This window comes from Poecilia formosa, unplaced genomic scaffold, assembly GCF_000485575.1.
Source record: "Poecilia formosa unplaced genomic scaffold, Poecilia_formosa-5.1.2 Scaffold112, whole genome shotgun sequence".
Taxonomy (NCBI): Eukaryota; Metazoa; Chordata; class Actinopteri; order Cyprinodontiformes; family Poeciliidae; genus Poecilia; species Poecilia formosa.
In genome coordinates, this window is record NW_006800051.1 from 778,812 (window position 1) to 804,976 (window position 26,165).

The following is a 26,165-nucleotide window of genomic DNA, read 5'->3' on the forward strand; positions in this document are numbered from 1 at the left end:
TGAAAAACATGGCAGTGAGACAATTACATGAGATGTATTCATATTCAAGCGTTTCCTTAGGAGTTTTCCGAAATATACAAATTCCAGTACAGTTGAAAAACCACCTCATCCTGGTGCAAAAAACGTTTAAAAGAGACTGGAGACTTTTTGAAATTGCCATGTTTCCATTAAGCAAATTTACTTTTATAAATTCAAGATGCGTGAAATTATGAGCCAGGAAGTGGCAGAGATGTCGTCTCAGACAGATGGATTCCCACTAAAGAAGCCAGAATGCTGAAACGGACAGCAAAGAGGCTCCAAACATGGTTTATTTCAGCCCAACGCACCGTTTTTACATTTCATATTTCCCCTTAAAATCACAAAAACCTTATCCTGACAGGGGGCGTGAACACTTTCTAGATCCACAGAATGAAAACACTAATCAGGTTTACTGTGTGAAAGTGATCACACAGAAAATCCTTAACATTTTTAAATAATCACCATGCAGCCGAGTTATCAGGTTACTGCAGCAGTGGAGGCCATGATTGGTCATCAGACCAGATGTTTTTGCAACTGTTTACGAGCTAAAAAAAAAAAATGCAGCTGATGTTACGACAACAAGCTGATTTAAAAGCTTTTCCCAAACACTCCACATATCAAATCTCAGTATTTAAACCCAGGGTAGAGAATTAATATGTATTAAATAAATACATATTTTCTGACTTTTTCAGATTTCGAAAGAAGCATACTGTTGTGCAGAAGCATGAAAACGATTTTATCTATCAACTATTCCATTTATATTTCACTTTGGATTTGATGTTTGCAGATCTGGGAGCAGCTGATTAACATCTCAAAGGCTCAAATAATACCTGAACTACGACCCCAAATCCCAGAGGAGGTGAAAACAGAGGAGGAGGAAGTTCAAACCATCGCTTTCATCTATCATAACGGGCATCAAGCCCAAAAAAGGAGCCAACCAGAGTGTTATACGCATCTTATCTCCTACTTCAACGACTCGCTGCTCAGCTGTTTAATCATTCGGCCAGGCAGATTTAAAGAGAAACGGCAAAAGCAAATGAGGAGGATTAGCAGTGCTAGCTAACAACTGATGGTTTCATCCAGGACGAGTTACTGTGGAATATCGTCTTTGCTACCTCAAAGTTTAGCTGTTAACATGTCATTCTGGTCATAAGACTTCAGAAGCAACAGTCTTCAGTCAGAGGCCGCCTCACATTTGTTGCAAGATGGACTGCTACCAAATATCTGTTTGAAGGTATTTGGATAATACGACTTAAATCAGGCAAGACGAGGGGAAAACATCCAGGTTTTGCACCAGATGCAATAAAAAGCAAAAAATGAACCATCTGAAGAAGCACTCTGGATGAATATCTGACATGAAATACACGTCTAAAGAGAAAAATCACTGAAGAAGTCAAACTAAACATGCTTTTTATGATTTGCCTCTCTGAGATCTGCGCTCGTTTCTGAGCAACAAGCTTCAGACCAGAAGGAAAAGTGAATTTTTCTGCAGCGAGGCTGAAGTGTTTCTCCTGCCAGCAACATGGCAGCCAGAAACGGCTCTGCCTACACCACACTCCTCCTCCTCCTCCTCCTGCTGCCTCGTCCTCTTCCTCTCTTTCCACTCTCATCCTTCACTCCGTCCTCTCTTTCCTGGATCGAGGAAGGAAAAGACTTCTAAACTAACCGCAGGCTGGGAAAACTTTGACTTTGTTGCTAGTGAGGCTTTGTCTCTCTCTCTGTCTGGGATGGAAGGGGTTAATGGTTTAATAAATCCCATTTGAAAGCGACGCCTGACATCAACAAACAGATACAAATCTCATGCAAATATGAGCTGCATTCAAAGCCAGTTGGCTGGAACCTTCCTTTACATCTGGTGTCCGACCAGATTTTGTTTCCCTCCTCTGAGGTTGGATTTTCTCCAGTGTGGTTCATCTACCTGAATACCTTCTCTTCTCTAAGAGGATGTTCTGGTTTTTTCATTAAAAGCATTTTTAGACAAATAAAGTGCCAATAAAAGAAAAACTAAACTACCTGCTGCATCATTTTGCTTTCATCTCCTGCTTGCCTCCATCTTTTCCCAGTTTTCATCCCGGAGGCGGATCTCTCAGAACCAGAATTACCACATCAATCAAAACCAACGTTTGAGCCGCCGACCTGCAGCTCCTGTTTGTGATGCTCTAAGCGTTAAAAGCAGAGAATGTAAAATAAAATCTTAGATATTTTTCATACCAGATCCAATTTCAATCTATCTTTTCAGGTTTTCTTTTCAAAAAAATAAATTATTTCAATTATCCCTTCTGTGAATTGTAGAACAAAATATTAGGGTCAGGCTGCGATAATGTTTGTCTAAAGGTGACTATGATGCTTCCTTTAACATGTTTGGATATTTCTATGGCCTATACAAAACATGTTCATTACATTTTTTGTACAAAATCATTCTTAGCTATTGAAATTTTAGATATGTTTTAGGGCCTTTGTCATTTTAAATCCAAATAAGTTGATGCTGACCACGCCCCCCAAACTCAATGTTTTCACTTGCATGTGAAAATGGCTGCAAACAGATGCACAATTATACAACCATACATCTTTGAAAAGCATCAATGGGACCTCCTGCACAACCAGCAAGAATAGGGCAAGTCAACAGCACTTATTTTTTCCAGCAGCCATTGTACAGCAAATACAGCAGTGAAAGAAGCTGACCAAATGTGCAGGGTTGCTAGGTAACAGGCTGCGCATTGCTGGGGTTGCTAGGTAACATCACAGTGCCTGCTGATGTTTGACTATGTTCCAAAGGTTTTAGAAACGGCTCATTTTTGGGGGTAATTTTTTTAAAGTGTTTGGGTTTTTTTCTGGAAACATAAAATCATGCTATCCAAAGCTATGCTATTCAAAAATTAAGTCTTCAGAAATCCAAAATTTGATTAATCAATCAAATTTATTTATCGCCCATCCCTAGGAAAATGCCACCAGATTTAAACCTCCAATAAATACCACAGAATGACAAGAATGTTAAATTATCTTCAGATCTCAGCTGATGGTGTTAATTAGCCTAAATTGGTCCAGACTGAAGCATTTTGAGGACTTTAGAGTTGCAGCTGCTTCAGGCAGAAACATTTCAGATTCGCCTCCCATCGGTTGGTCTGGCTGTGCTGCATGTTCCCACGCTTCACTTCATCAGACGGGACGGAAAGCCAGTCCATCTGTCCGTCTGTCCCTCCGTCTGTGGACAAACTGTGCTTTAAAACGAGATCCATGATAATCCAGAGTCCTGCTGCTTGTTCCAGTGTTTCCCAATCCGTCACATTATCCGGTCTGAGGGAGTCCTGCTTGGGTCAATATTTTTGCTTTGCCCAAAAAGCTGAAGCACAGGACTGGGCAACATGAATTAAAAATAAAATCTACAGATTTTGTCCCACAAGATCTGTTTTGATTTTTCTTAGTTTGTGGTTTTCTTTGAAATGGACTCGGTTGTTTGCATAAAATCTTACTTTTATTTTTCATACCAGATCCAATTTCCATTCCAATTTTTGTTTTATTAAACAGAAATTAGAAATGGCAGAAAATATTTTCGATTCTGTTACTTGTACAATGAACTTGCAGAAGCTGTAAAACAAGATGGCCGCCCTGGAGGCTCTGGCATCACTCTGAATTATGGATCCCAAAGAGAATTGGTGAAAAAAAGTCCAGATTTTCAATAAAAAATTCAACCACCAACTATGTGATTATTTGATAAAATGGATTGCAGCAGCATGGAACAGCATCCCGGCCTCAGTGTGAGTGTTAGCTGTGGCACGCTCTTATCCGAGATCTAAGTTTATATTCCCCAGACTACTTAGCAGGCTGTTTGTTTAGATGGTGTTGGCAGAGGCAGAACCTCCTCATGCAGAGCCGCAGGATTTATTTCTCACCTCCTTATCTCTGCCACAAAACCACCAGGCGAGGGGAGGGGAACCGGAAGGGACGGAGGAGTCAAGTTAGGACAGAGGGAAACATTCAACGCTGAATGTTTTCTGATGGACTCCATACAAGGGTCCAGGTTACAAATCAAATACTGTTGCAATCAGGGGAAAGAACTGGGGTTGGGAAAGATTTGAGTGATTTTTACTTCGTTGGTTTCTAAGATGAACAGAAAACTTAATTTTATGCTTTAAAAAAAATGAAAGAACTTGATCAAGTTTTCCTGGAAACTAAATGTCACAAAGTCTTGAATGTTTTAAATGTCTCATCCATGTTGATGAATCTGGAGAAACACTGTAGTAGACACTCGTCCGTCCGTACGTCTTAAAATCCCCCAAATCACCCAGCTGGGTGTTTAGAGGAGGACCTTCATCTCTAATCTGAGCTCTTCATCTCTCCTCTAATCCCTGCTCCTCCTGCAGATGAAGCTCTTTTCAGCTGCTTTGTGTCCAGATTTATGTTTGTTTGGTCCTGAGCTGTATCTCCTCTCTAAAGGTGAGGGCTGGAACAAAGACGGGTCGGTAAATCAAGAGCTTTCTTTGCCTCTAAGATGAGCTCTATAACAGACCAAAGCAAAACCCTCAAGCCATTTATCTGCTGCTTTATCCAGCCGGGAATTGACTCATTCCTGATCAGACGGAGAATATCCTAACGCACTGAGAGAGAAATTGGTCATTTATGTTCGCTGCAGCCCTCAGTAAAGGTGGAGCTGAGACCTGATTGCATTAAACTGAAGCCAGAGCAGATAAACCAGCAGAGCTAATAATAAAAAACAAAATAACTGCTTCCCTCTGACACAAATGTAGAGTCCAGGTGAGCAACTAATGGAAAATATAATGTGATTAAACACTGATTGAATCTATTGAGCCCTCAGCATACAGAAATAATTATATTTATCTGTCTTGGGGACATTTTTAGAATGGGGTCAAGCCACAGTCATGGTTGGAGAAACTTAACCATAGAAAATATTTCCAACAACAGAAGAAATAAGAGAAATTCTCTGCAAATTTTCTACAGCAAATGTTTTTCATAAAAAACCCCAAAGACCAAGAAAAACACAGTTCAAGCAAAGCAAATCTGACAGACTGTCAAACAATATGTTTTACCTGCAGCTCACATACTTCAGGGAAAAAGGGGAGGGACAACAATAGGCAGGTTGGGTACTGAATGCATTATATTCATTTACCTACGCTGTAAATCAGTAAACCAAATAACACAAAGTTTTACTCTGTAAAACCTCCACCTGCAACATTTTCCTACACCAAGACAAGACAGGAAGCTCAAGGTCAGCCCAAAACTTCTTTAAAATGTTCTGTGAAACAGCAAAGCCTTGCAAATTGGATGAACAGGAACAAACAAGTAATAAGCCACAAGTATGTGGATGGATATTAGGGCTGAAATTATTAATCACATTATTGCAATTAATCAAATATTGAAATCATCAAATAATTTACTAATCAATTAATGACTAACTGGAGCATATATACTTAAGGTAATTTGCTGAAAAAAAAAATCAATATATTGACAGCATTAATTAAGCCAAAGTCGTAAAAAAATGCATTTAAGATAAACACCTTTGTCTGTAAATAGGGTTTAGCTAAAACTCAGTTTTAACAGCTCAGTTTCAACTTCAGCTGGTTCAGATCTACTAAATAAATGTTCTTGTATTTTAGGCAATAAAATATTACCTCTCTTATTTTAAAAAGAAATTGTTTTTTTCATTTATTTGCATTTTTAATGTATTTCTAGCATAATATGAAAAGGCTTAAATGGTTAAATGAAAAATCTGTAGAATGGGTCAATTTTTTTTATCTGACTAATCAATTGATCGTCAGTTGAAGACCTAATGCATATTAACTCTAACCCCCATTCTGACTAAAGTGCACATGCGCACACACACGCACACGCACACACACACACACACACCAACCCCGCAGGCCTATAAGTAGCACCCTTGTTGCATCAATCTAAAGCTCAACTGAAAGCCAACCAGCTAATTATGGCGTCTATAACTTTAGCACCCCTCCCATACATTTTCCACACCATGTCTACATCAGTTGACATCCTTTGCTTCCACATTCTCACATCTGCATCCGACACAGCTGAATACTAAAAACCATAATGAGCAGACTAAAAGTAAAAACTTACCTCAGGATGGGAGTCTGTGTCCAAACACTCAGATTCTCTCCCTCCTTCAGTGCTCTGATCTGCTTCTGATGAAGGCATAGCCTCTGTTTGGGGCCCCTCATCCTGGGGCCCACATGCTTCTATCTGACCCAACTCTGTCTGGGAGAACAGGCTTTGCAGCAATCCTGGTTCAAGCTGATCCCAGGTGGTGTCACTCGAAATAACGGCGGTAAAGTCCGGGGCAGAGCTGTCCGACTCCCAGTCGCTGTCGCCGGTCATTGAGCCCAGGACAAACTCAACCCCGTCCACACCGGACTGGGTCCCCTCAGAGAACGAGTCCAAGTCAAGCTCCTGAGTGTCATCGCAAGCTGAGCCGCCCTCTGAAGGACCAGGATGGGGCCGTTCAGGGGCGGCCAGGTAAACAAAACTATCAGGAGAAAGGATTGATCCATCCTCCACCTCTTCTGGGTCGTGGTAGCAAGGTGGCTTAGAGATGGGACTGGGGGGAAAGGAGTCCACCACTGGAGAGGGGGGACAGTCACTGGAGCACTGGAGAGGCACAGACACGGCCAGGTAAACAAAGCTATCTGAGGTGACAAAGGCCTCGGAGTCTCCAGCATCCAAACCTGCACCACAGGAGTCAGATTTAAGCCGAGGGGATGAAGATGGAGGTGCTGAGTCTGACTCAGGGATGCAGACAATCACGTCTGTTCTAGTTTCAGAAACTGGGACTTGCTCAGGCTCAGACGATCCTGAGGCTACATTCTCAGACACAAAGGATGCCTCTTCTGGGTCAACACTTGTTTCTGTTAAAGGTTTGCTTGCACATGGAAGGACTGCTGCTTCTTGACCGGAAGTTGCAGCATCCTGTGTACATTCAGTGAGGAGCGGAGGCTCCAGGGAGGCATCAGTGAAAGCTCCCTTGTTGCTGTCCAAACATGGCTCAGATTGAGCCCATTCTGTTCCCAAATCGGTGTTTTCTTCTCGTCTCTCTTCCTCCTCCTCTGCATATGGGTTCAAAGGTCTTTGAGATGGAGAGGAAGTTGGCTCATCATAATCCTCCCCATCATGCTCAGATGACGCCCCGCTGTCCAGGTCGGTTTCAGTCTGTGAAGGCTTTTCAAGTCCACAATCTGTCCGAGAAACGGTACTGATTTCAGTTCTTTCCGGTTGGGATGTTTGGACCTCACTGGAGTCCGACTCCAGTTGTTGACCAAGAGCAGAGTCGGTCGGGTAACTTTTGTCCTCCTCCTCTACCTTCGTCTTATCCTCATTATATTCAGAGTCACATTCTTCATCTATGAAGCCGTGCTCCCGTTCATGATCTTTCCAGTTTAGGATTTCTTTTATGTGCTCAGACAAATTTGCGTCAGAGTTTTCTTCAGTTTTCACAGAATCAAATTCAACACTTTCAGGGTCTGTAGAGTGAACTGAATCCAGAGGAAGAGTCCCACAAGTCTTTTCTTCTTCCTCCTCCTCCTCCTCCTCCTCTTCCTCTAAACAAGGCAGAGAGTAGGGATCACAGATAGGCTCCGGGTCAACACTCATCTCCACTCCCTCCTCCCCCTCTTCCTCTCGACACTGCCTCTCCAGCTCTAAGAAGAGGTAGTCTGACTCCGCTCCTGAGCTGGGGCACGGTGAGGCGCTGGGGGCCCCAGGGCCTCCAAACCCAGTAGGGGGCGTCAGCACAGGCCAGTGTCCGGATGAGCCTGTTAAGTCCCATCCCTCTGATTCCAGTGTTTCCCTATCCCAACACTGGTCAACTATCTCCCTGTTCTCCAGTTTCAGAACTGCCTCCCACTCTTTTTCCTCTCTTTGAGCTCGCTCCCTTTCTCTTTTCCAGGCCTCTTCCTCCTCAGTTGTTTTCCTGCAATCATCTTCCTCTTCGAGCTCCTCAAGTATCCTACGCTCGTCCTCCTCAAATTTGAGTTCGGACGCGGTGCGTTCTCGGAGCTCGCCACCCTGAGCGCCCCATCCAAGCAGCCCCTCTTCCTCTCCTTCATGACTGATACAGGGTGACAGAGGAAGGCCTCCGTAAGCTAAACCATCCTCCTCCTTCAGGAAGGGAGATGGGGGGTCTAACAGATAAAGAGACTCCTCATCTGTGGCATTATCCTCACCCAGTAGAGGAGGCAAAGGAGGAAGTGTGGGTAAGTTGCATCTCAGGCCAACCTGAGTCCTTTTTCCTGTGGTTATACTCCGAGGCCAGGTGCGTGCTTTGGTTGGGGGGCAGAAGACTGGTTTTGGGGGGATGAGAGGAGCACTATCACCATGGTCCTGATCCAAAAGAGGCGAGTCCCTCTCTGAATCTGAGGTCTTCACAGCCTCAAAAGCCTCTTCAGGGATGAGTCTGATTCCAGCTTTAGAAGAGCTCGCAGTCCGTCTGTGCTCCTCTCGTTTGCCGTGTGTCTGTCGAAGCCTTAAGGGGCTGTGCTGTGGTGTTTTTCCAGATGGATGGGGGCCTTGTATTGGGCTGATAGCAGGCGACTGTTCCTTCAAAGGAGAAGATACCACATGACTCTGTTTCTGCTGCTTCAAAAGTAAAGGATTAACCTGCTTCTGCCTGCTGAGAGGATGCTGCTGGGGGCTAACCGCGGGTGTCAGAGTCGGTGGAGTGGAGACGGGTGGAGTCTGGGGTGCGGATGACAGAGGGGAGGGAGTGTAAGGAGGTAATGAAGGTGTGGAAGATGTGGGAGTGGATGGGGGGAGTTGAGAGGGAATCTGTTGGAGAGGAGACAGAGGAAGCCCTGCTCCAGATGATCGTTTCTCTCCCCCATCAACAGCAGAGAATTCAAGTCTTTCTGCAAACTCAGGAAAACTCGGGTGCATGAAAGCTTTCCAAGATCGTCGGTTTGGATTGTCCTTCTTGTCTCCACCTTGATGTCGCCTCTTGACCACGGCAACCACTCCCCCAGCTCCGGATGAGGATGGAGCAAGGGGCAAACCTGAACTTCCAACTAGCGGAGACATTATCTTAAGATCGCCAGTCAGTTTTAAGGCATCAAAAATTACCCTCTCGTCTAGTTTCTTTACTCCTCCTGAGTTATCTCCACCTCTGGAGACAAAAACACCTCCAAGGTCGGCTCCGATGGTGCCGTTGCTGGATAAGGTACTTCCTTCTCCCCTTACTTCTCCGCCAGAGCCTAAGGTGCTCCTTGAAGGTTGGCACAGTTTGGTCCCTTGGTCTATCTGTTCATTGATCCGCATTGTGTCATAAATGGATCGTTGGGGGACGTAGCAGTCCTCTATGTACGCCTCATCCTCATCGCCTTTCCCAAGGCAGCGGGGACTCTGCCTCAGACAATCCGGACGGCTCAGGGGCTTCCCCATTTTGTTTTCACCAAAATTCCCTCGTGATTATGATCTAAAGTGCAGTAAGGGATGCAGTGTGGCATCAATAAGAGAGCGAGTAAGACATCCCTCCCCCTCGGCACCATATTAATCAGCTGCACTGTTTACGTTAAAGGCTGGTAGGAATGAGAGGCAGAGGGATGAAGACATGGAGGATGGAAAACGGCATCCAGCATCCTCATGTCTGAGGTCCACTGTGAGCGGAGAACGATAAGGTTCCTTTGTTTTGCTGTCAGAACAACAGTCCACTTTCCTCTCCTTCATATCTCAAAACATGCAGAGCAACTTCTGCACTTTTCCTCCCCGTCCAGCTCCTTCCTTCCTTCCTTTCTGGTCGTCTTTCTTCAAACAACAGGAAAAGAGGCAGAGGACTCAGACAACTTTAACAGTTGCAGCTAGAGGCAGGCAGAGAAGTGCAAAACTCTCCTTTTAAGGTGTGAAAACCCACTCTTGGTTATATAAAAGAAAGGCTGCGTGGGGTGCTCTGAATGAACTGAAGACGACATTTGTTTCAAGAGGAAAAACGGACAACATGAAAAACCCACGAAACAAACAGATGTCTTTTTGCTATACAAAACTTTCCTCAGGAGGAAATTTGTGTCTCTTCATTCTTCCCGTCAAAGAAAATGAACTCCATCGTTTTTGCAGTTCAGCATTCCCCCCCGAAAACGGCTAAATCCAAACAAAGAGGTCAAGAAATCCCTCGTCAGTTCTTTTATCTCCACGTTTTTCTTTCGTCTGCAGCTGCAGGGGAGAGCTGGTACAGTAGATGGAAAGCAGGCAGGCTCCTGGAGGGTGAGGCTGGAGTGAAAGGGGGCGTCAGGGGCTGGAGAGAGAAAATAGGTGGTAGAGCTGCAAGTCGTGGGACCGTATCCAGAGGGCAAAGTCCCAGACAAACCCCCTCTGCAGCTCCGGTGCAAGCTTCGCTTTGCAGGAAGAGTCTTTCCCCTATGAACCGGCAAACAATCCCAGGACACGTTGCCAGACTGCCACGCAGCTTCTCCTTTTTTCTCCACTAAACGCGGTTGCTCCCAGCTTTCCTCGCTCTTTTCTGTCCCTCTACACAGCTGAAATGGTTTGCAGCTGCTAAAAAAGAAAAAAAATCTCCCTATTTCCTCTTACTCTCCCCCTCGTTTCTCTCTCTCTCTCTGCGTCCCTCCCCCTCTTGCTGTTTGTGTTTGAATTCAGCTCCGTTTGTTCTGCTTCCTGCACTGGTATTAAAACACAGGAAGTGCTCCAATCAAACTGATTTCCTTTACTCCAGAATAATAAAAAAGGGAGAGTGAGAGGCAAATTGCGAGAGAGAGGAAAAGATGTGCAGAGGAGGATTAACAAGAAAAACATTAGCTGAACGCTGTGATGCAGCTGATTATCCCACGCTGAGCAGCAACGTGCCTCTGATTTAATAAGAAAAATAAAAAATGAGGTGAATTAAAATGCGTTCATATCCAATAACAGCCAGGATGAGCGCTTCCTTCAGGCAGGCAGCAGATAATCAAACAGTCATTGCAACAGAAGGCAGATTTGGCAGCGTGAGGGAAGAGGAGCAGGAATCCGGCCATGTGAGATGGCTACATTATTCCCAGATTTGTAATCCCCGTTTAAAAGTCTGGAAGAAAACCACCTCCGCCTTTCCGAGGCTCCAAAAAAAAAACAATGTGAAGGGATAGAGTCAAAGAAAAGAGAGAGGGGGTGGGACTGCGAACACGGCAGAGAAAGAGGCTTATCAGTAATAAGCTGGCTCTCCCGTTTTCCCCCTGAAGCGACAGTCCTGGCGGTCGGCTCCCAAGGAAGTTGAGTCCGGCCGGAGTTTCAGTGTTTTCATTCTGCCGTTGCCTCCATTGCCAGAGTTACGCCCGTCTTTAAAGGATTCCCGGCTGCTGGAGGTGGAGAGCAGACGTGGAAACGGTGCAGGGATATTCGCGGGACACACTTGTGCATTCCCGTCTGCGACTTCGCTGAAACCCAATCCAGCGGAGAGGAGGGTGCCTCAGAAAAACACCCACGTCAGAAGGGGGATGCCCACAGACATGGCAACCTGCAGCCCAGACAGGGAACCTTTAAACCTCTTTGTTTTGTTGTTCTTCTCTAGCTTCTCTCCTCTTCTTCTTCTGCAGTTTTCTCTCTCTGAACTCACAGGAACAGTTTGCGCTCTCTTCCCATCAACTGTTGCACACAGCAACCCGTGGTCTGCATGTCAAATATGCTAAATACTCCCCTCTTTCTTTTTAACTGCCCCCCTCCCTGTCAGTTGCTCTGCAGCTGTCACTGTCGCTTCCAAGGAAAACGTCTTCATAGAAACAAAAGGGGTTTGTCACCGTCCTGCGACGCACACCCACACAGGAACGCAGGGCTCGCAAAAGCCGTCACGTGACCCGCGGTAACCGACGGACCCCTCATCCCTCCACACTCCAACTTTCACAACAAGATTCAAATCCAGATGTGGGAAAATTCCCAGCAGTCGCAGCAGAAACGGACGGGAAGCCAGGAGAGTCAAATTTATTGATCTCTTTTCTGGAAAACCAAAAGTTGGGTTATATTCTCTGTTTTCCTTAATTTACCGTTTCACATCTTTTTAGGCATTTGGACCAATTTGGATCTTAAATTTTAAGCTTCATAAAATCTTAACTTGTCTAATCTGACTGCATTCTTGAAATCCAAATATTTTAAAGTTATATTTTTCACATCTAATGTCTTGATTTCAGTGAAAACTCTGATCTACGAAAGTCTAGACTCCAGAAAACCTGAAATTTTTATTTATTCAAGATGACTTAGATTCTGAGAAATATACTGAGAAATATAACACTAATGAAATAAAATTACAAATAATCATTAAATACAGAAAAAGAGGTTTAACAGGTTTAATTTTTCAGACATTCTTATTTTAAGAAAAAAAATAAACTAAAATTATATAATGATAATATTCTAAATAAATATATTAAATATGAAAAAATACAAACAGGTAATCAGCTAACTATTCAAAAATTCCGTTTGGTTTTAAGATAACATATGTATTTTTATATAATTTATATAAATGTTATATAATTTTTAAAAATAAAAAATATAATAAAATCGTTTGCGTCTGAACACATCATCTTCCTTTCCAAACTTTTTCTAGACTGTATAGAAAACCTAAAGATCAAAGTGAATTTACCAGCATAAAGCCTGAACAATATTTATGAATTAATTAAACCGAATAAACTATAAAACAAAAGGTTAACAAGAAGGATTAAATATCAACCCCCCCTGGACCAGCTCGCTCTTTTTAAGGCTTTTCAGTTAAAGTTCACCTTTTTCTGCATTAGTGACTCCATGGTTTGCTGCTCCACCAGCAGCCCCGTCATCTGGTTCAGATTAAATCTGATTAGCACACTCCTCCATGCATCCAGCTGTGCTTCGGCCCTCCAGTATCACTTGTTTCCATTCATTCACTTACAACTTGCCAAAAAAACATACATTAGTCTGAAGAACGTGTGTTCAGAAAGCGGCTCTGTTCGTATCGTTTCCCAGATATAAACCGAACCATTGAATGAAGAAACAAAACCGAGCCGTTTGATGTTCACCAGAACAGCTGTGTCTATTATTCTTCAGCATAACACACCCAACACGCTACAGGCCGCCATCCCACCCTTCATCCTCAGACACAAAACTCCATCTTTCAAATGAATTTACTAAAACACTTCGTCTCCACCTGCATTATAGTAAAAATGTTAATGCTGGAGAAAATATTTAAATTGAATATTTTATAAAAATATGTATTTCTCTAATGACATAAGTTCAGTAAGAAATATTTGTATCCAGGTCAAGACTCAAATAAAAAAACAATGGATGGATATAGGATTATCTCAGAACAGAAACTTACAACACTAAATCCATCTCAGCATTTATGTTTATTTAAGACCAACACTGAGCTTTGAGATGCGTTCCTAAAAGAGCCTCCATACTTTTTCCCACAAAGCACCGGGTTCTCCAGATCCAGCTGATGGAGAACCCGGGTTAGGTCGGGATGCTGTTGTACTTCTTGTGAATTTGTCAGAGTGAAGCGCTCACCCTGCGGCCGTCTGCGACTGGAGGCCTGAAACCACTTAGTGACGCCAACTATTGACTTTTCTGGGTCGTTTATTTGCTCCAGAGGAACACCTGTCGGCGGGTAAGTTATTGTTTTTCCGTGTTTCTCTCCCACCATCTTGTTTTTCGATCTGCAGCCACCACCCTCCTCTGTGGTTACCTGGCAGCAGGAGGATAAAAAAACGCAGCCGACATTCTCCTCCTCTCCAAACACGACTAGTTTTAAATTAACCAGCAGAGCGTTTCACCTGCTGCTGCGTCTGAAAGCTTTTATTGTTCTCACACAGAAAGACGGATACAAAAACAGCTACACACACACACACACACACTTTCCTCCACCATGGCGTTCATAACATGCCAATCATTCACACACACGCCCAACGGTGATAATGGCAGTTTCAGACATTGCAGATTTCTGTAGCTGATTAGCTTTCTGTGCGGGTGGGCGACTGTTTGAGTCCTTCAGTTTAACGGTAAATTAACCCACATGCACACACACACGCACACACACACTTGTGGGCCAATAAACACTTGGCCTCGTCGAGCTCTGCGTGTTTTCATTCAGCTGGCATTCAACATTACAGATGTGCGATTAGCGCAGGAAGAATTTTCCACATTATAAACACTTCAGAGGTCAGTTTTACGGCAGCACTTTTCACCATTCGAGTGGTGTCAAGTATTTTACACAAAGTATTTTACTGTGCCCTTTTTCTTCCTTCTTTCACACACAACAGAATCACCTGTGACGTATCGTCCTCGTAGGTCATATTTCAAGCCCCCTCCTCTTCCTCTTCATCACTTCAACCTGAAACTCCCTCTTTCAGGGATCCTTCATCACCTCTACACTGCGGCGCCAAAAGTTTCTCCTGTAACCCAATTATTCTCCTCCCTACAGCTTTTTACTAGTCATTACCCAGAATCTTAAATCCACACAACGACCTATTATTCACTTCAATTTAACTAAATTCAGAAACACGTTATTTGTGCCAAAGGTAGATTAAATGTCTTAAAGAGTTGTGGTGGATGGTGACACTGGAAGCAGTCAGTCTTGCAGCAAATATGAAGAAGCCTCTGACTGAAGACACCGTCATGACATGCTAACATGCTGCAGTTAGCATGCTAGCACTCAGCTAAAAACCAAGTGAGCGAGCTCTGAAGTTAGAGCAAAGTCTGGTGTACGTCACCAACACCAAAGCAAGCTAAGGTTTCGGCTAATGCACTATTAGCGAAGCTAATGCTTCAATTAGCGTTTTTGCTAACTTTGAAGACACTCAGCTTCCCCTAAATTAATTTTGTTGAATGAGTGCTAAGATGCTTGGCTGTTTTGTAAACTTTCAGATGAATAAAGTTCGACATCTATGTTAAAGTTCTGTTTCCTCCCCTTCTCCAAGGTCTGTCACAAAGAATCGCTCCCTGAAGTGCAACTAGATAGGTCCGAAATAACAAACGTGACGCCATTAAGGTTGATATTACTACTTTATAACCCACATTGTGCTAATGACGCATGTTGGGTATCAACATGGTTGAATTTAGTGCTTTAGCATTAACTTCCGCTAAATAGCATGTTAGATTAACTCATTAACGTGAACAAAACTAATGCTTATGACTAAAACTTCAGTGTTGGTGCAATGCTTTAATTACAACTGTTATAATGCAAATGCTCAGTAAATAGCCATATGAGCTAATGCTAAAGTAAGCTTGCCAAGTCTTAGGTTAGCATGCTAATGCTAAATTAACAACTGAGTAAGCTAATGCTAATGTTAGCATGGTGGCACTCAGCTAAGGTGTAACACTACAAATAATAATGAGGTTTGTAAGTCAGCAAGAAGCTCAGAAAAAGCCACAAGATGCTAACTAGCTAAGCTACACGTGATTTCAGGAAGAAAACTACATTTCGTAACACTGGAATACAATAAATCTGTCAGTTTATCTGCAACTAAACTACAACAGTCAGATCAGGTCTATCATCTCGAAGAATAAGAGTTAAACTTGAAATTAAGAAGGAAACTTGAGGAGAGCTGGATTTTCCTTAATGACTTCATAAACAATTAAAATGCACCCCTTAAAGTGAAACGGGTGAAAAAATCCTGTTAAATTAAGTGGCAAATGTTTCCTCCTGAATTAATTGTACACATGTGACAACTAAAAACATGTGACGTCTTAACCAGCCTGAGTTCCTTTCGTAATGAACATTAGCTGTGTTTGAAAGGTTCGCTCAGTCAGTGAGTCGGAGTGCAGCTGACGTTTAGGTCCAGCAGAATCAGAATCAGACTGATTTCTCTGATATCATGAAGCTGCAGATCCAACATCTACAAACCTGTGAATCTCCTGGACATCTAGAAATTTATCATAAGTTTTTTTTACTGAAATGAAAGAAATGAGAGCAAGGAGGCCGGGTTATGGCATGCCTTTCTAATTCACAACAGCTGAAACAATCCAGAGGAGGGAGGCCAGCACGCTCCAACACACACACACACACACACACGCTCCAACACACGCACAAGCTGAATCATCCAATACAGGCGCATTTCAACCACACAGGACCGAGACATTACCAATGCATGTTACAGTAAAGGAATAAACGTGTAGGTGTGTGTGATTCATCAGGTAATTTGATTAAAGAATCTGATCTAATCAGAATGTTAGAGGCTGGAGACATAAATACACAGACATGAACTCTGAGATCTCGAAAAGTCAGAAAAACACAGACAGAAAAGGAAAGTCCAGTCTGTAAACACGGCTCCCACTCGGATGATGGATGACTCGGATTAGCCGTGGAGTCGTGGGCGGGTCACTGGGTTCTGACCCAATGAAGTCCTCTGACTCCTCTCAGTCCGAATTAATCAAATCAAATAATCACAAACAGCTGATAAATGAACCGGATCATATTTTCAGGTCCTTAACTTGGTTACCGAGGTAAATCATGTGGTTTTTCCTGTTTAAATAACTTGGATTACATTGTTAATGTGATGAATTGCAAAGCAGCTCATTTGTCCTCAACATGCATAGTTAAGATGAACAACTGGAACAAAACAAAACATGAACAGCAGCAACAAACTGTATCCTTTTAAAAAAGAAAAACTGATTTTTCCTCCTTAAATTTGTGGGATTTATTTATAATATTCAAAAGACGAAGTAGCTTGGGAAGCTGAAATACCATGATGCAACACGACTAGACTCTACTGGGTGGCGCTTGTAAAGTAGCCAATCCAGGAGCACCATTTATTTTCCTTGATGCTGATTGGCTGAACTCCCAAGAGCAAAGATAAGGAAGTAGATGTTTCTATTATAGTGCTAAAATGGTTTCTACTGCGTCTATTGATGCTTATTAAGTAGGGTCGGGACTTTAATGCATTAATTTCAATTAATTACAAAATTTTAACACAATTAATAGCTTTTTAAAAAACATAATCCAAAAGCTGGAACTTTTGCATTCAAGTGGTCCTTGTATAAATCTGACGTACAACTAAAATCTGCTAACAGCAACGATGGACAACAAAGCTGCTTCTCTGAATCCACTGGAAGTTTAATTTTGCTTCAAAAACAATCAGATTGGACGCTGGAAAAAACTATCATGTTCAAATCGTGCTAATGGATTTGAACACAATCAAATCCATTAGCGAAGGCCTTAGCCTTCGCTGATAGGCTAAGACCCATCAGCGAAGCTATTCACTCCTAAAATAGCATTTCAATGCTAACATGTAGCAACAGCACAGATGCCCAAAATGCTAACGTTAGCACCAATCTGACTAAAAATAATAAATGTCTTTGTTGTTGAGCTCATAAGTCTAGTTATTCAATAATTTAACAGCAAAAGTTTTTTTTTATTTCAAATGTTGAAAAAGGATTTTGTGATTTGAAATGTTGCTTATTTATAACTAAAATCTAATTAACTACAATCCTTGCAGTTAACTCAGTTAATTTTAAATCAAGTCCCACCACTAAAATTAAGGTATGTTTTGTGTTTGAACCATTAAAACAGACATTTATAAGCATTCGACTCATTTCAGTTTTTTGCTGCTGGTTGTGCTCCCATAACACTATGAACACCAAAGGTTCACTGTAATGTTTTCATAAATTCCTCCACCTCTTTTTCAGGCAGTTTAAAAACAAAACAGCAGTGCACAACATTATTTATACATCGTACAAACTGCTAAGACAAAACATAAATTTAACTCCCAAAAGCAGAATTACAGTACAAACAAGGACGTGCTGGAACCTCGACCCAGTTTGACCAAACTTTTCCTCCTGTCATCAAATGGCTGCTGACGCAGTCAGAGCGGTGAAGGTTGGTGAATCACAAACCGGAGGACGGCGAAGCGCAGCGCAGAGGGGGTGAAGACAGTGGAGGCGTGCAGCAGTGATTTAGGACAGGGATTTTAACAAACGTGTGCAAAACTTTGTGCGTCGTGTTCGCTGTCACCCGGGCTAACCAGCCCTTCCCAGGAATGTCCATCTGCAGCGAAGGCTTTACGGCCTCAAAACACCCCCCTGCCGAACCGCAGGGGTGTCCACATCCCACCCGGAGGCCGTCAGCTGCCGCGGGACGCTGGCAGCGCTGATGTCACGCCCTAATGTGTGCCAGGGTGGGGCGAGGAGACAGCTGAGATTCCGGTTGCAACCCGAAAAAGCCTGGAATTAGAAGCATCCTCTGATGAAGAGCGCACACCTCTCATCAGCCCACGGAGCGACCCGAAATACAAACACGGATTCCTCAGTAGCACATACACGCGGACAGGACGGCCAAGTATAAACACGAACATGATAAATAGCTCAACTCTGAGTGGGAAATAGGGGTGGGAGATAAGGCTGTAGAATTTTATTGATATATTTTAGGGTACTGTTGCGATAATGATTAAAGTTATGATGAAAGACATTTATTACTTCTTTTGGTAACTGCATGACTGTAACTGCAAACATAGCCCCACAAACACAAATACTGCTGTTGAAAAACATTGGCTTCTTCAGGACACTTATTTATACCTTCTAGGTTAGGATAATTCTATGGCCTATACAAAACATGCTAACTAAATTTTTTGTACAAAATTATTCTTCGATAACGAGATTTTAGTCTGTCAGTTTAGCCTATTTTGAGCTGTTTTAGGGCGTCTTATCAATTTAAATCCAAATAAGCAGCTGCTGGCCACGGCCCAAACTCAACACTACAAACAGATGTGCAGTTATACAACCGCACATCTTTGAAAAGCATCAGTGGAGCCTTCTGCACAGCCAGCAAGAAAGCAGGAAGTGGTTTCTGGACGGTAAGTGAACAACAAAACCCTTATTTTTTCCAGCAGCCACTGTACAGCACATATAGCGGTAAAACCAGCTGACCAAATGTGCTGGAGTTCTGCTGGGGTTGCTAGGTAATGGGCAGAACTCCACTGGCGTTGCTAGGTAACGATGCAATGCCCATCAAATGTGACTTAACATTCTGGGAGGTTTTTGAATCAGCTAATTTTTCTGACACCAAAAAACAAGAACTTAAACTGGTTTTAAAAGGAGTTGAGACCCAGATAGAAGAAAAAAAAAATCCACACTGGATTTAACCTAATAGATGTTATTCATGCTTTTAATTTAACATGTTATAGTTTAATCTCTAAGTTTTACTCATCTTCTGTGTCCCGCTTTGATTTGCATTTGAATCGTCGAGCTCCATTATATCTGATCAGTTCTGGTTCTGTTGATGTGTTCTTACTTTTTAGAGTGTGTGTGCATGGATATGTATGCTTTGTGCAAAACAAACCAACCTTTGGGTACAAATATAGTAACTTAGCCTAAATTAGACATTTTCTCTGATTATTCCAACCCCACTGGTTATAAAGGAATGAAAACAAAAAGATAAGCCGCCGTCTACCTCAGCAGTGTGAGATCACTGTTTACAGAGTTCAAACCAGAATGTGACAACACCACCACCACCCTAACCCCGACGACCCCTCATCCACCCACGCCCCTCGTCTTTTTAAGCATCGGCATGACATCATCCCCCTGGATTTGAAACGGGGTCTCATGGGGGGGTGAGGAGAGGGGAGGCCTGGTCTGCTCTGGAGCCAGACAGACATGTTTAGGTTTGAAATGAGCCGAGCTGGATCGCTTTCAGAGGAGCAGGAGGGAGGCTGGGACAAAGAGAGGAGAGGCCATTCAAGCGCTGGACCAAATCTTTTTATCCCTGTTGTGGAAGACGTCGGCCATATTTGCTCCATTTATGATGAACACCAAGACAAAACTGCAGGAAGAGACATTTTTTACTCATATTTCTTGCTGTTGTCCTTCTATTTTTAACATTTTTTGATTTTCCTCCCATTCTTTCTCACCTCGGCTGCTTCCTCCTCCCCGGCCTCCTATAAATACCCCCAGCCCCCAGACGCAGCCAGTGACACACCATTTCTCCATGCTCTACAAACCCTGCAGACAGTAGCCGCTACGCATTCTGCACCGGGTTGCTTTCTAACAGCCTGTCTGCTGCACGGATCAGAGAATAAATCAAGAAAAACACAATATAAACAAACACCAGCTTCTCTTCTCTTCTCTTCTCTTCTCTTCTCTCATTAAAACAACCAATTCAGTGATTAAAAGCAGAGCAGAGAACTTGGATAAAAACGGGAAACGGTGAATGATTTGTCCCGAGTTTCAGCAGAGGAAAACGTCCTGATCCATTTCTCATTTCTTTACGTTTTCCTTCCCAGCAGCAGGTCTACTCCGTCATCTTCTCTGGTTTTAAATCGTCTTCTTTTGGGTGTTTTTCACTCAGTTTTAGTGTTTTACTCAACCATGACCGGAAGCTATTTTCAGCCACATGTGAAAGAGAAATCTTTGAATCAATCAGACTCGGTCCGACTTCGGACCGTCATCTGTCAGGTGATCATCCACCAGAAGACGAGTTTCCAGCTCATCAGGAATCACCTTGTTGGACCTAAATCCATTTTTACGTCTCTTAAACTTTAAGTTTGGAACTTTTCTTGGATTTATTTCAGCAATGTATTAAAACTAAAACCACATTTATTTGTATATTTATTTAAAAAGAAATCAAGAATTATTCTCACAGAAATACAAACATTACATTTTGTAGTAGTTTTCCAGTAAATCTGCTTATTAAGCAGATATTTACCCCTTTGATTCTCTTTATAGATAAACTCAACTATAAACAAACAGACATTAGCTGGTTAATTAGTAGGGCCACCCACTCTGGTGGAGCCAGCAGTCAGCTACTTAACAGCTCAAGCTTCCAGTAAATCCATAAATGAACAGGATGACCTTTGACACCATGTGTTTGACTTGATTAAAACGGACAAAATAACAGATTTAGTCAATAAAAACACTCGTCTTTTATTAATGATTTAAAATGTTTCTAAAAGATATCTGCAGACTAAACCTGTTCTGTTTTTAAATATCAAATGCCAATCTAGATGGTCTGAAAAGAAAAGCAAATGAAGAATTTTATTATATTTCTGAATTGTTTTTTGAATTTCTCAAAGTAGAAATTTTATGGTTTTCAGTACAAAAAAATGGGAAACTGAAGATTAGTGTCATTAAAATTAGTCAAGTCCCTCAAATCTATTTTTAGGAGTAATTTTCAATGAGAAGCAGACCTGGAAACAAAATACTGAACTATTTCTATTTTATTTATGTTCTTTACTAACTGTTCTTGTACTTTAACACTATATTATAGCTTGATAAATCCAAATCTAATATATTTCAATACTGTTTGAGGTTTTATAATAATACCTCTCAACAAGATTGTATTAATTCTAAATAAACCTTTGAGGATAATGATTGTTTGTCTTCCATCTTTGTCTTCTCAGTTAAAAAACAATATTTAATGTGAATTTTAATCTGGTTTTCTCATTTTTTGCATATTTTGCAGCACATTTCCTCTAATATGGTTAATACTTATTAAGTTTAAATGTTTAATAGGGACCAATTACCTGAATCTGTTGGAGTAGCGGCTCATAAAGACCCGATCGGTGCACCTCTGACTAAGTACAGAGAATCTGCTTGGCAGCATAATGTTACGCTACTCAAAGCACATCTGTGAATATATTCATCTATCATTAGCTGCACCTGAAAATCTTTCATTTAAGCATAGAACTCATGAATCAACTTCAGTTTATTCATCTTCTCAGTTCTCTTTGAATCCGTCCTCTTTATTTCTTTGATCTGTTTATTGTCTGCTGCACGTTTCCCAGCTTGTTCTCATTAAACCTCAACACACAAAGATGAGCAGTCCAGGCACAGCAGTATTTAACTTTTAGTTAGTTAAATATCTAACTAAAAAGTTAGATATTTAAGTGAAAAAGGAGTCCTTCTCACTCTGGTGGACTGAAAAAGGACTCCTTGTTTTACAGTTTTTGCATTCTTACTCTCATGGCTCACAAACTTGTGGATAAGTGGCCAGGATATGACATCATGCTGAGAAAAATGTGCGTTTTAATGATAGTAGCTGGACTGAAAGAGGACACTGTGTCCTGACACGGAGCTGGAGGAACAAGGTGACTGCAGAGAACCTGCCTGAAGGCAGCTCATTACTTACGAATCCCATAATGGTCCACCGTCACTTTTTTTTTCAGTGATTGTTTTGACTGTCTTAAATGAAAAGTTATTACGCTTTTACAGGTTGTTGCTCCTGGAAACCCAAATACTGATGCTGAAAATATAAACTGTAAAAAGAAATGAGAGCGTAGTGACAGACATAAACCTGCAACCACAGCCGAGATCCAGATGGAAGTACAAAAATGCAAAAAATTTGAATTTGCGGTAAAATTAAATATGCTGGAGTTCCGCTGGGGTTGCTAGGTAACGGGCAGAACTCCATTGGCGTTGCTAGGTAACAGCGCAGTGCCAAATGTGACTTAACATTCTGGGAGGTTTTGACTCGGCTCATTTCTGTGACACCAATAAGCTTTAACTTATTGCCAGAAAAATGGCATTTGCAAAACAGCCAATCCAGGAGTGACTTTTATTTTCCTTGATGCTGATTGGCTGAACAACCAAGAGTGGAAATAAGGAAGACTATAGATGCTAGCGCTAAGATGGTTTGCACAGCATGTAGTAATGCATATTAATGTGTATTTGATGCTTGAACTATTAAAAGAGGCCGATATGAATGTTTTTAAAGGGAGCTGAAGTATTTATGAATTTTAGCTGTGGACTTTAACCCTAACGAATATTGGTATACCTGTGTTAGCGTACACACTCATTAGCTGAACCCATATGTATAGACCTAATATAAATATTAAGAATCAAAGACAAAAAATTAGAAATTTCTCTAAATTTCACACTATAAAACATAATTTCTTTTTCATTTTTTTATTTTTAATGCTTGTCTGATCAGAAACTTATTGAATATTTTGCTTTACTTCTATTTTAAATTACTACAATTATTGATATTTGTTTAGTGAAGCATTATAAAAGTGGTTAAAATAAAACTGAGATTGATGAATAAGTGACCAAACTCAAAATGTTTTCCAAAATGCCGAGTTGTGGCGCTGACTTGGTGTGGAGCGCTTCAGACAACAGAAACCTCTTTGTTATCACTTTTTTGGTAACACAGCCTCTTTTCATGTGCAATCTCTGATTACAGAGCAGTTGTTTTTTGCAGTAAATATGAAGGCTCTGTGAATGTTTCATCGATTTTCTGGACAAATGCTATTACATGTGGAGAACCATTCTTGATCTACAGATAAAACAAATAAATAATATAGTTTAATGGGCTTAATACGCAGCAACGCTTCGTAGAGACGTCTGTGTCCCTATCACTAAGAGGAATGGTCGAGATAAAAGCAGCGACCACAACAAAAGCTGCACAGCTGCCGCCGCAGAATTTACCGACTGAGAACGTCGCAACCACAAGAAAAGGAAGCAAACAGACAGACTGGTATCAAATTCAGTGTTTGGTCTGTTTCATAATTACAAGATCAAAGCAGTAGATGAGTGAAAACGGAGCAGGACACTCAAAATCAACGTTTTACAAACATTAAAGTAACTTTTCTTGTGAGAAATTTTACTTTTTTGAGCTCTTTTAAATATTATGTTTGCAAATGCAAATTGTGACATTTAGATGAAAAGAGAGGATTACGAAACAGCCTCCATCAAAGCAAAACTACTAAAACTCTGCCTTATTAAAACGAATACAGCTTGGACCAAACTTTGAAAGTTTCGCAGCAAAACTCGTTTCATAGATTTGCATTAGAAACAGGAAAATCATGAAATATGTGCTGGAAGATTTCCTGACAAACATCACTAGTGATGCTGCATCAAAGGGAGGAAAGGCAGCGTGATTCAGCCGTCTGCAGCGCAGCGCGGTTCAAACAAACAGACACAATCCCTTTAAATGAGGATCTCTGGAGGAAAGAGCTCTGCAAAAACTCAATGACGCCATTCACCACACAAACGCAGCTCTGTGAGGCGAAGCTCGTGTTGCACGAAAGTTTACTCTGTTCTTCTGTTCTTAGCAAAATTAATTTCACGCTAAGTGCTAATCTGAAGAATAAAACTCCTGTATAGTGACAGTTTGTTTCTCTTCTTCTTTGGAACCAAAAGTTGCATTTAAAATGAATCCACTGATAAAACACTTTTCAACAAATCCTCTTGAAGACTTTTGGTTTTGACCAATTTTATGTTATTTTTGATGATTCTGACATGAAATAGAAAAATAATCAACTGTTAAAAAGGTATAAACAAGGTGATAAAAGAGACTGGTTCTGTTCTGGGCAAAGAACGATTCAACAGTGTCTTCTGTCAGAGGCTTCTTCAGCATCACTGTAAGACGGACTGCTACAGGAAAGTTTCCCTGCACTGAATTAAACTTATTCACACTGTAAACACACAAAATCTTACTAACTTTTTTTGATCAAGTTTCTGGCGCAGATATCTTGGTACACTTAAAATAAGACAACATTAACTTACAGGTAACTAGAACTTTTTCCATCAATGGTTGACTTAAAACTTAAAGTTCAGTTTTTTAAATCTCTCGATCGTTTCAGAGAAATTCTGAATCTCCAAGCAAAACGACCAGCTTCAGCAGCAACTCAAACCCAGCCAGTCCTACCTTGAACTCCTGCAGCTGCTGTTTGATCATCTCCACCTCCGTGCCGACCACACCCTGCGAGTTCAGCCCGTCTTCGGCTTTTCCCAGCATGCCTTGCAGCTCCGCCACCAGCCGGTAGAAGTCCTGTACTCTCTCTGCGGCGTCCTCGATCTGAACCAGCCTGGCCTGGCCGCGCTCGCTCAGCTGGAGAGCAACGAAACAGACATAAATGTGACGCTAAGAGACGTTCCTCTTGTTTAACGACCAATTAAAATATTCATTAAGATCCAAAATGTTTGTAACTTTAATACAGAAAAGAAACAAACTCAAAAAATGTGATTGAATGTTCTGTTTTTAAAGTAATCTCTGCTCTGTTATTGTAAGGAATTATATTAAGGAATTATTGAGGGATTAACTGTGATAATTAAAATAATCATCAACTATTTTAGTAACTGATTAATTGTTAACTGGACTATAGATTCAAAAAATTTGATTTGCTGAAAAAAACAAAACATTCAGCGTGGTCACCAAGTCACAACTGTACAAAATAAACACACAATTAGCATTTAAAACTGCAATATATTTGTTTGTAAATACATTTTATGTAAAACTCTTCAAGTGTTATAATATTTAAACTGTTCACTCAGTGGCAGCCCTACAAGTAAAGAATGTTTTCCCCACCTTGCCAGCCTGGCGGCTCAGCGCCTCCGTCTCCCTGCGCAGAGCCAGCAGGTCCGGCGAGGAGCCTTCCCTCTTCAACATGGCGGTGCAGTCGGCGGCGTGTCCCTCCAGCTCCGTCCTCAGGTCGGACAGGCGGGACAGGAAGCTCTTCACGGCGTCTGCCTGCGACGCCAGCGAGTCGGCGTCACGGCAGACGGGACTCAGGGAGTCCAGTTCGTCGTCCAGGTCGGCGAGGCGGGAGAAGACGTCGCGGACGTGGGACTGGACTTCGCCGACGCCCTGCAGGCGCGACTCCAGGGAGGAGCAGCAGAGCTCGATCTGATGGAGGAGGGCGAGGTTCAGGTTAAAACCACGGAAGAAAACAGGTTCACACACGTTTCCCACAAACAAACTCTAGAAAATTTCAAGGTAAGTTTTCAAACTACAGATGAGATTAAAAAAAATTACTGTAATTATTAATGTATTATGATGGTATTTTATATTCTGCAGCAGAGACAATGTAAATTAAATCTAAAAATTTTATGTTTTGAAATGTCTCTCACACACCCTATACAATAATTTAAAAATGTTAATGTATAAAATATGAAACAATAAGTTTTAATTAGTAATAAAAAATATTAATTACATTGAAACAATCCAAATAAGTCATGGTACGGTAAATATCCTTTTTGATCAAATTAAATGCTTAAACACAACATAACATACAAAGAAAAGAAAATAAGTTTTCTGGGATTGAGCAAATAAAAATCATGTTGATGATTCTAATTAACCTAAAACAAGAAAAGTTTGGTCTGATTTCACATCAAAATGTTAGGAAAAAATGTGTACCGTATTTTCCGCACTATAAGGCGCACCGGATTATAAGGCGCACCTTCAACGAATGGCCTATTTTAGGACTTTTTACATACATTAGGCGCACCGCATTATAAGGCGCATAGAATAGACGCTTCATACT

The 26,165-nt window shown here is 41.6% G+C and overlaps 1 protein-coding gene across 24 annotated transcripts in view; it reads right to left on the reverse strand.

Annotated features, from left to right (window-relative positions):
* The window catches only part of macf1a (microtubule actin crosslinking factor 1a), a 211,374-nt gene that overhangs the window by 41,394 nt on the left and 143,815 nt on the right, over window positions 1-26,165 (reverse strand). For all 24 annotated transcript variants that reach the window (XM_016675293.1, XM_016675287.1, XM_016675286.1 and 21 more), the window contains 2 exons: window positions 25,211-25,528; window positions 24,551-24,733 (listed from right to left, as the gene is read on the reverse strand). In XM_016675293.1, coding sequence (XP_016530779.1) covers window positions 24,551-24,733; window positions 25,211-25,528 — 501 coding nt within the window. The remainder of the gene's footprint in view (window positions 1-24,550; window positions 24,734-25,210; window positions 25,529-26,165) is intronic.